The sequence below is a fragment of the Scyliorhinus torazame genome, chromosome 21 (assembly GCF_047496885.1).
Source record: "Scyliorhinus torazame isolate Kashiwa2021f chromosome 21, sScyTor2.1, whole genome shotgun sequence".
NCBI lineage: Eukaryota > Metazoa > Chordata > Chondrichthyes > Carcharhiniformes > Scyliorhinidae > Scyliorhinus > Scyliorhinus torazame.
The window spans coordinates 101,354,338-101,365,188 of NC_092727.1; the positions used below are offsets into that span (position 1 = coordinate 101,354,338).

The following is a 10,851-nucleotide window of genomic DNA, read 5'->3' on the forward strand; positions in this document are numbered from 1 at the left end:
TATGCTCATGAATTAAACCAAACCAATTTTCTAATCCACTAGCTGGAGAAGTTGTGATGTGGGCAAATAGCGGGGCTGCTTTCGGGCGGGATTCTCTGGTTCACTGGCGGCAGGATCCTCTGGGTCGCCCGGCCGTGCACCCTTGCTCACCGGTTTCCCGGTGGCGTGGGACAGCTTCAATGGGAAATCCCATTGACAAGCGGCGGGAGTACAAAATCCTGCCGTCAGCGACCGGCACGCCAAAATTCTCCGTTCTCGCTCGCAGCGATAGTGGGTGGACTCGCAATGGAGAATCCCAGCCCTCATTTCTCGTGGTAAAATCGGGATTATAGTGTAGTACATATCATCGATATGCTCACTTATAGATTTACAATAATTTATATATTTTTACAGCAATTCTGAGAGCAAATACAATCATGGTTGTAACTGTCACTGTGTCACAAATTGTGACAATGTACACTTCTGACAAATGATAAGTGGCATACAAGTCATGTCAGTAGAATTCAGTGTCCGTTGAAATGAACAAATGAATGGTTCCATGCAATCTTTATTAAATATGAGCTGCTGTTACTTGTTTCATACAATTATTGAAGCAGCAAGGTCATACTTTTATTATGACCATCAAAAGTACACTGTTAATTTAACTTCAGTACTAAATTATTTTGTGTTATTTTGGCTATATTATTGCTGATTGCAGAATGCTCAGTGAATGCTCACTTGCCTCTTTCATCTTTGTTCCTGATTTTTGTGCCTTGCATTCATTTGTGATTTCACCCTGCGATATTCCTTCTCCCATTACAAAACAGATTGAATCCAATTTTACAATGGAGAATTCTGAATAAGGGGTGGAAAGGTTAATTAAGTTAGAAACAGAGCTGCGTCGGAGACCAAGGAGATGTCTCTTGTTATGTGTCCAGAATGAGACGAGCCTCCTTGTTCCAGCTCAGATGCTCATAAATGCAACTAATGACGTTAGCAGTATAGAAAAACCTCCCTCAGAGTTCATCATATTGATTGGATGCCTGGGGAACAAGTGTTATAAATCCCTTCTTTCTTACTTTCCTTCTTTCTCTCATGCTCTATTGCCCACTTTGGACACACACTCAAACAAAAACGCACAAACACGCACACACGTGCAAAAACACAGATGCACACACAAACACAGATACACACATACATATGCACAAACATAGATACACACACACAAATGCAGATACACACACATGCATCAACACAAATACACACACATACGTACGAACACAGATATACACACACAAACACAGATACATAGACAAACACAGATGCACACCCAAACACAGATTCAGAAACACACACAAACACAGATACACGCACACATAAACACAGATACATACACACAAACACATACACAAATGCAGATACACACACACAGATACATGCACATACACAGATACACACATATGCACAGATACACGCACACATACACAAACATATACATGCACACAAACACAGATACGCACACAGATATACATGCACACACATGAATAAACACAGATACACACAAACAAACAGATACAGATACACGCACACAAACACAGATACGCACACACAGATATACATGCACACACATGAATAAACACAGATACACACAAACAAACAGATACAGATACACGCACACAAACACAGATACACACACATAGATACACACACAAATACAGACTTTTTAAAAAATCATTTACGGGATGTGGGCGTTGCTGGGTGGGCCAACCTTACTTGCCCTTCAGACGGTGGTGGTGAGCTGCCTTCTTGAACTGCTGCTATCCATGAGGTGTAGATAAACCAGTTGTGCTGTGAGGGAAGGAGTTCCTGGATTTTGACTCAACACAGTGAAGGAACGGTGATATATTTCCAAGTCAGGGTGGTGAGTGACTTAGAGGGGAACCTCCAGGTGGTGGGCTTCCCAGGTATCTGCTGCTGTTGTCCTTCTAGATGATAGTGGTCATGGGTTTGGAAGGTGCCACCTAAGGAACCTTGGTGAGTTACTGCAGTGCATCTTGTAGATGCCACTGTTCGTCGGTGGTGGAGGGATTGAATGTTTGTGGAAGGGGGAACAATCAAGCGGGCTGCTTTGTCCTGGATGGTGTCAAGCTTCTTGAGTGTTGTTGGAACTGCACTCATCCAGGCAAGTGGAGAGTATTCCATTACACTCCTGACTTGTGCCTTGTAGATGGTGGACAGGTTTTGGGGGGTGAGGAGGTGAGTAATTCACTGTAGGATTTCACCTGCTCTAGTAGCCACAGTATTAATGTGGCTAGCCCAGTTCAGTTTCTGATCAATGGTAATACCCAGGATGTCAATGAGGGGAATTCAGTGATGATAATGCCATTGAATGTCAAGGGGCGATGGTTAGATCATTTCTTGTAGGAGATGGTCATTGCCTGACACTTGCGTGGCGCAAATGTAACTTGCCACTTTTAGCCCAAGCCTGGATATTGTCCATGGACTGTTTTATTATCTGAGGCATCACGAATGGTGCTGAACATTGTGCAGTCATCGGCGAACATCATCACTTCAGACCTTATAATGGAAGGCAGGTCATAAATGAAGCAGTTGAAGATGGTTGGGCCTAGGACACCAACGTGAGGAACTCCTGCAGTGATATCCTGGAGCTGAGATGATTGACCTCCAACCACCACAGCCATCTTCCTTTTTGCCAGGTATGACTCCAACCAGCGGAGAGTTTCCCCCCTGGTTACCTTTGTCTCCAGTTTAGCGAGGGCTAATTAATGCCACACTCGGTGAAATGCTGCCTTGACGTTAAAGGTAGTCATCCTCACCTCACCTCTGGCAGTCAGCTCTTTTATCCATGTTTGAACCAAGGCTGTCATGTGGTCACGAGCTGAGGGCCCCTGGCGGAACCCAAATTGAGCATCCGTGACCAGGTTATTGATGAGTAAGTGCCGCTTGAAGCACTGTTGATGACTCCTCCATCACTTTACTGATGATGGAGAGTAGACTGATAGGGCGGTAATTGGTTGGGTTGGATCTGTCCTGTTTCTTGTGTACCGGACAGACCTGGGCAATTTTTCACATCGCCGGATGGATGCCAGTCTTGTAGCTATAGTGGAACAGCTTGGCTAGGAGTGCGGCAGGTTCTGAGCACAAGTCTTCAGTACTATTGCTGGAATACTGTTCGGCCCTATAGCCTTTGGGCATCCAGTGCCTTCGGCCATTTCTTGTTATCATGTGGAGTGAATCGCAGACTGAAATCTGTGATGCTGGGAACCTCCGAAGAAGACCGAGATGGATCATCCACTCTGCACTTCTGGCTGAAGATGGCTACGAATTCTTCAGCCTTGTCTTTTGCACAGATGTGCTGAGCTCCTCCATCATTGAGGATGGGGATATTTGTGGACCCTCCTTCTCCAGTGCGTTGTTTAATTGTCCACCACCATTGAAAGCTGGATGTGGTAGTCCTGATGTCCTGCTTAGCACAGATGTGTTCGTTGTGGAATTGCTTAGCTGTCTCTTTCTTGCTGCTTATGCTGTTTGGCACACAAGTACCTGTGTTGCAGCTTCACCAGGCTGATATCTCATTTTTTGGTATGCCTGGTGTTGCTCATCGCATGCCCTCCTGCACTCTTCTTTGAATTGGGTTGATCCTTGGCTTGGTGGTAATGGTAGAGTGAGAGATATGCCGGGTCATGATGTTGTAGATTATGGTTGAATGCAATTCTAGCTGTTGCTGATGGCCCACAGTAGCCTGGAATGACACATGGTCCTGGCCCTGGGATGATGCATGGAGGTGAACATGAAGGTCCATGATGCTCCATGCATGTTCATACTCTGCAGATGCTCTATATTTACAAGTGCCTTTGGAGGTGGACAAACTGCATAGTTGATGTTAGAAGTTCAGCTAAAACAAATGTGTCTGGTGTGAAGGTGGCTAGAGCAGACTGTTAATATGCTACGAGATTTTTTTGTTTTCATTTTCCTCTGCACAGATATAAAATTAAGACCGGAAAATCATCACTTAAGACTGGCAGGCACGTACTGCTGCCCGACCACCCCACAGTGCAGGAAATATGTGAATCACCATGCCGCCATGCCAAGGATATTTATACCAGTTAGCCAATCGTCAGCTACCTTTTCCATCTGTGATTTATGTGATTTTCTGATCTTGTGATTTACTTGTAGCAACCAATATGTAGGTGCTGACTTTCCTGGGTTCCCTGATATAACAGATTGCACGCATGTTGCAACCATATGTATCTCCTGTCAATTAACTCTCTTTCCAACAAGGGAGAATCTAATTTACTGAAGGAACCAGAGCATTTACCACTATCCCATCATTGCAAGCTCATTAACTTCTGTGGATCCTGATCTTTTCTTTACAGGGGGTACGAGGGAGGTCGGTATTTTTCAGGATAGCTGGTGGGCGATAGTGGTTACGCTTGAAATCCTGAATGATGGGCTCACTTTTAAATTGAGTTGTTGCAGCTAAGAAGAGATACAAAACAGCTGCATTGTTCTATGTACAGAGCAACCCAGAAAATCACTAACATATTCAAGAGGGTGTCAAATGCCTGAAATGAAAAGTATAGTATGATGCTTGGATGGTTTGTCAATCTTTGCTGTATGCTCCATAACTTCAGCCGATATTCTGGAAAATGGATTTGACCCTTTCAAGTCAACAAGTAGCAGAAATTCTCATGTCTATTCAGTAAAGAAAGACCTCTATTTATCTGGATCTTTCACAATTTCAGGATGTCCCAAAGTGCTTTTTAACCAATGTAATTCCTTTGAAATTTGGCAAGTGGATGATGCCTGTGCATGATTATTTCTTTGAACTGTGATGTGGTCATTAAGTGTTGGCTACCACACAGTGTCCGCAGAGCTGGGCTTTAACCCATCGGCCAGGGTGCTCCAAGACAGTTGAAGGCCAGGTTTTGCTGTGAGACATTAGCACGTTCTGTGCATGGTCATGTGCAGATGCATATGTGACCTGTGACCAGGAACAGACCCAAGCTGAAAACCATTCCAACAAGTTGCCAGGCACAGCCCAAAACCACTCCAACCTCAGTCACTGCTTAAATGATGCTTAAATGTGTTATCACTTGAAACTGAACTTCAAGTTATTGTTAACTCCTTTTCTGAAGCATATGAGAAAATGAGCCTTTCGATAATCATCCAGAAAACTAAGATCCTCTTCCAACTAGTTTCTGCAGCAAAACTCCTCGCCCCATCAATTAAGATCAGTGACGATAATCCTGTAAAATTTGGACCAGTTTTTGTAAATTGGAAGCCTCCTCTCCATGAAAGCAGACATCAATAGTCAAAATTCATCATCACTTCCAACGTGCCAACTCAGCTTTCAGCCAACTGAGGGAAAGAGGGCAATGGGCAGCCCTGCGCCCGGCCCCGAGGGTCTCTCTCAGCCACCTGCGCACGATTGCCTGGGTGACAGGGCCTAGTCTGTGCCCGGGGCCGGCGAAGCCATTTTCCTGGATTGTAGAGACCCAGCCTCAGGTTCCTCACGCCATGTTACAGAAGAACATAAGAACATAAGAACTAGAAGCAGGAGTAGGCCATCAGAGGTGGCGGGATGAGGAGAGAGAGACCGAAGATTGAGACTGAGCTCGGCCCTGGGGGCGGTCATCGTGGAGCGCTGGTGGTAGTTCTACTCCCGAAGGAAGGCAAGCCGGCCAGGCTGCACCCCAAGAGGCACCGAGTGTACAAGGTGGTGGAGGACACCAAACCGTGAGCCAAAGAGAACCTGGAGCAGACCGTGTCCAAGCTCGCAGGCCGAGGCGACATGGTATTTGTGAAAAAGTTCCTGGGTCACAACAAGCTCTTTCTTCGTGGTCTCACTGTCTGTGCCTCTCCGGAGACAAGGCTATATTTGAGGAGGAGCGAAGGGAGTTTTGAGAGGGAAAACCAGAGGAGAGAAGGCAAACCCGGACTAGAGAAATGAAAAGTGATGGTGAGGATGAAGAAGAATGTGAAGTGGGAGCTGACAAAGGAACCTGTCTGTCGACACTTTCTGAAGGAGCTCCGAGTGTGCCACCTCGCGCATTGAATATTCCCGAGGAACTGATCAGGACCTGGGGGCAACGCTAGTGCAAAGTCACAGTGAATGGGATCGAGGTGACCTGCACGCCCATGTCAGTGGTGAACTTCGAGCAGCCAAAGGCCCTGCGCTTCAAGGAGTGGCTGCTCCATCAGCAGGGGCAGAGGGCGACGGAGGAGGTGGAGCAGGATGGAGCGGGGGAGGAAACCCCCAAGGTGACCTGACAACGGGTGGTGGGACTCCAGGGAATCACGCCCGCTCCTCATTTCTGCCTCTTACACATCACTGGGAGCCAGGGTGACATCTGCCCTGGGATCAGGGCAGCTCTCGGGCAGATGGGTGAGGGTGTTAGTTTAACCCTTCTACCCCCCCCCCCCCATCCCCCACCCCGCCTCCTACCATTAATGTGTACACTGTGGCTGAAATGTGAATTGTACCAGCTTTGACTGTAACCCCATTAATAAAGGACTCATATCAAAACAAAACTGAGGATGTGAGTATTTGAGGGCCAAAATCTCAAACTTGAGACCAAGGCCATGATTTACCAGACAGCAGTGAATCCCCGCACTTCCATGTGCTTCAGAGCTTTGGCCAACATACAAGAGGATTCTCAAAACACTGGAGTAGTACCATCAGCAGATCCTCCAAATCCGGTGGAAAGAAAGCTAGTCCAACTACAGCGTCCTTGCCCAAGCCAGGCCGTTCACACAAAACCAGCTCTGCTGGGCAGGATATGTCATTCGTATGCCTGACACCGGATTGGCAAAGCAACTGCTCTATTCAGAACTTGGTCAAAGCAGGAGATTGCCATGAAGGCAGCGGAATTGCTTTAGAGATGTCCTCGAAGCATCTCTGAAGAGGTCAAAGTTCCCCACTGACTCATGGGAGTCCCTGGTTCGTGACTGATCAAAATGGAGATAGCTCTTTAGGAAGGCACCAAGTACATTGAGAGACTTCATCAGGAATGTGCAGAGGCGAAGCTGAGGTGCGGGAAGGGGTGCATAAACCTCCAAACAACCGATCTATCCAACCCTTCAAACACCACCTGCCCTGCATGTGGCAGAGTTAGCCATTGGACTTATGGGCTGGATTGTCCGCCGGTGGGATGCTCCGTTTTGCCAGCAGTCCGGGGGTTTCCCGACGGCGTGGGGCTGCCCCACAATGGGAAACCCCACAGAGCAGCCGGCGAAAGGGAGCATCCGCCCGCGTGCTGAACCAGAAATCTGGCCCGGCGGGACGGAGAATCCAGCCCATGCAATCTGTAAACAGGAGTGGAAACAAGGAGAGGATTTCTCCGACCCCCCCGCTGGGTCGGAGAATCGGCGCGGTGCGGCGCGAATCGCGCCACGTCGCCCCCGACGCCAAGACGCAATTCTCCGCAGTGCGGAGAACGGGCGCCATCAGCGCAGACATGGTCGGTGCGGCGCCGGTCGGGTTTTGCGCCGACTCTCCAGCCCGGGCCAGCTCTGGCCAACGTGCCGATTCTCCGGCCCGGATGGGCCGAGCGTCTGTCAACAACATGCCGAGTCCCGCCGGCGCCGTTCTAACATTCTCTGAGCAGGCGGGATCTTGGCGTTGAAGGGTCCGGGGGTGGCCTGTCGGGGGGTGGGGGGGGGGGGGTGGTGGGGGTGGAGGGGAGGTTCCGACCCCTGGGGAGGGGGCTCCGTAGTGGCCTGGCCCGCGCCGGCTCCTGTAGCCCTGCGCCATTTGGTGTCGGGGCCGCCGCGGGGAAGAAGGCCACTCCGCATGCGCGAGTTGGTGCTGGCTCGTAGGCCGTTCCAGCGCCATCCTATCCCCCTTGGGCTGCAGAATGGGGTCCCAGAACGGGCGCTGACGCTGGAGTAAAACACTCCCGTTTTTACTCCGGCTTCGGCACTTAGCCACCCATTGGGAGAATCCCGCCCAAGTTCTCTTTGATCTTGAGGGACGACCTAAGGAGAAAAAGGAGACATTTGAAATGTAGTCATTGTTGTAAAAAAGGAAATATGCAGTCAATTTTCACGCATCAAGCTCCCCTATACAGCTATGTGCTTAATTACTAGAAAATCTGTTTTTTGTGATGTTGATTGAGGAATAAATTTTGGCCAGGTTGCAGGGGCTAACTCCACTATTATTCTTTGAAATTATGTTGTGGAATCATTTACATCCACCCGAGAGGACAGATGGGCATCTCAGTTTTATGTTCCACTTGAAATACAGCACCTTTATCTGGGCTGGACGCCCTTAGTTCTGGACCATCAAGCTAGATTTCTGTGCTCAAGTCCTGAAGTGGCACTTGAACACACAACTGTCGAACTCAGCGACAACTGAGCCACGGCTAACACTCATCCTGACACTTGTGGCAAAGGACAGTACCAGGAGCAAATGGTTAGCTCTAATTAAGTATGTAATTATGCCATATTTTCTGCAGGAGAGAAACTGCAATTTCTACTGGAACTCCAGAATTGACTCTGAATTTAGGACCTTCAGGGAGGTTGCTTCTTGTTGCTTGGTCTTGACACCTTCTGGAGTATGACATCAGTCCGTTATCAAGCTGGTTCAAAAGTACTGAAGAGGTTTTGTGTCACCTTGTGAACTGAAACAGATTTCTTTAGTGTATCATGGAAGTGGGAAATTCCACCAATACATTTGTGAGTAGTTTGCAAGGTTTCTCATGGCAATGAAAGTGTAACTCACCTCTCATGAGCTACCCTTTTGTTCAGGTTTCCTTATTCACAAATACACAAACAGCAGTTATTACAGGATTTTGCCCCTGAAGACTTTTGTTTCATTTTATTTCAGTTGTGCTTTTAAAAAAAACACTTTTAGCATTTGTTTTTATCAATCTTAATACATGTTAAATGCAGTCACTGTAGTAAATGGAATTTATACCAATTATGTAATTATGAGACAATGTTGTATTGTGAAGTCTGATAAATGTACATGAATGATAGCTTACAGCACCACCTGAACAGCCTTAATAAATTCCATTAGAGTTTGAGGGGTCAACAATCCAAATGGCCAATAATTAAGAAAACATTCTTCCGGAAGCATGTGAAATCACGCAGAAAGACATCGGCCGTGCCTCCTGACGTCATCGAGTGCCTTTGCGGTATTTTGGTCGGTAGGCATGCACGAGAATCAGAAGCGCACTCGCCGAAGATCAAGCAGCCAATTTAGCCCATTCAGGAGCCAATTTAAACGATTTTACATGGCCAGTTCGGGTGGGCCGATTGGCCAGGTGGTCTTTACACTGTGGCTGCAACTTCGGACAACGGTTGGAGGAAATGTCAGGGCTGAAATAAAATTTAAAGAGGTGCCAGGGGTCTGAGGTTCGTGCTTGAATGTGTTGCCTAGTCACTGTTTGCAATGCTTTTCTATCGGAATCTATTTTGTACATGTCCGCATCTTCCTGAGACAGTTCTGCAGAAGCTTGAGTGAGCCCATTAGAAGTGGCAGCCCGCACTCTCATTTATCTTGTTGCCGGCCCTCTTCCCACTCTCCCTGGCAGAGCTGAGCCTTTCCCAGCAAGCTGCTATTAATTGATCAGCTTGTGTAAAATCGCGTTCCGGTGCCGATCACGGCCAAAAGTGCGTTTTTTTTTCCAAAAAATATACTTTATTCATAAAATCTATCATAAACATTACAGAACATTTCGAATTGTCTTGACTGTACATTTCCATCAGAGTTACACATTCCCTTGACTTTCTTCCATTCAATTTTGATAACATTACACACATATCGCTCTTTACGTTACAATTCCTTCTTAAACATTTACATGTTTCTTTTATACATTGGAGTGCTAATGACCCAGACCGAGGGGGGTTTACACTGTTACCCGCCCCTCGGTGTACATTTGCTGGTAAGACCTTACACAGTGGTCTTTCCCCATTGCGCCTTGGCGGCAGCTGCCCCAAGCTTGAGTGCGTCCCTCAGCACATAGTCCTGGACCTTGGAATGTGCCAGTCTGCAACACTCGGTCGAGGACAGCTCTTTGCACTGGAAGATCAGCAAGTTTCGGGCAGACCAAAGAGTGTCTTTCACCGAGTTGATGACCTTCCAGCAGCAGTTGATGTTTGTCTCGGTGTGTGTCCCTGGAAACTGTCCATAGAGCACAGAGTCCTGTGTCACAGAGCTGCTCAGGATGAACCTTGACAAATACCACTGCAACTCTCTCCAGACCTTCTTTGCAAAGGCACATTCCACAAGGAGGTGGGTGACCATCTCATTTCCCCCACAGTCACTCCGAGGGCAGCGTGCAACGGCACTGAGCCTTCGGGTGTTCATGAAGACTCTTGACGGGGAGGGCCCTTCTCACCACCAGCCAAGCTAGGTCTTGGTGCTTGTTTGTACGTTCTGGTGATGAGACGTTCTGCCAGATGACTCTAACAGTCTGCTCAGGTAACCTCCAACGTCCTCCACAGTCTGCTTTTCCCTGAGGGCCTTGAGGACATTACGTGCTGACCACTGCTTCATTGCCTTGTGGTCAAAGGTGTTTTTCTTCAAAAGCTTTTCCACGAGGGACAGGTGGTACGGCATGGTCCAACTACTTGGAGCGTTCCACGAGAATGAGGCCAAGCCCATCATTCGTAACACCGGGGACAGGTAGAACCTCAGTATGTAGTGACACTTGGTGTTTGCATACCGGGGGCCACACACAGCTTGATGCAGCTGCACACAAAGGTGGCCATCAGGATGAGGGAGACGTTGGGTACGTTTTTCCCTCCCTTATCCAGAGGTTTGTACATGGTGTCCGTTCGGACACGGTCCATCTTGGATCTCTAGATGAATTTGAAGATGGCCTGGGTGACTGCTGTAGCGTA

General features: G+C 47.8%; 1 protein-coding gene across 1 annotated transcript in view; it reads left to right on the forward strand.

Moving 5' to 3' along the window:
• mrpl9 (mitochondrial ribosomal protein L9) overlaps positions 1 to 6,273 on the forward strand; it is a 46,172-nt gene extending 39,899 nt beyond the window's left edge. The window contains 7 exon segments of the mRNA XM_072486279.1: positions 4,177 to 4,247; positions 5,139 to 5,272; positions 5,595 to 5,652; positions 5,655 to 5,867; positions 5,870 to 5,951; positions 5,953 to 6,035; positions 6,038 to 6,273. Of these exon segments, the coding sequence (XP_072342380.1) occupies positions 4,177 to 4,247; positions 5,139 to 5,272; positions 5,595 to 5,652; positions 5,655 to 5,867; positions 5,870 to 5,951; positions 5,953 to 6,035; positions 6,038 to 6,273 (877 nt within the window).
• The last annotated feature ends 4,578 nt before the right edge of the window (positions 6,274 to 10,851 follow it).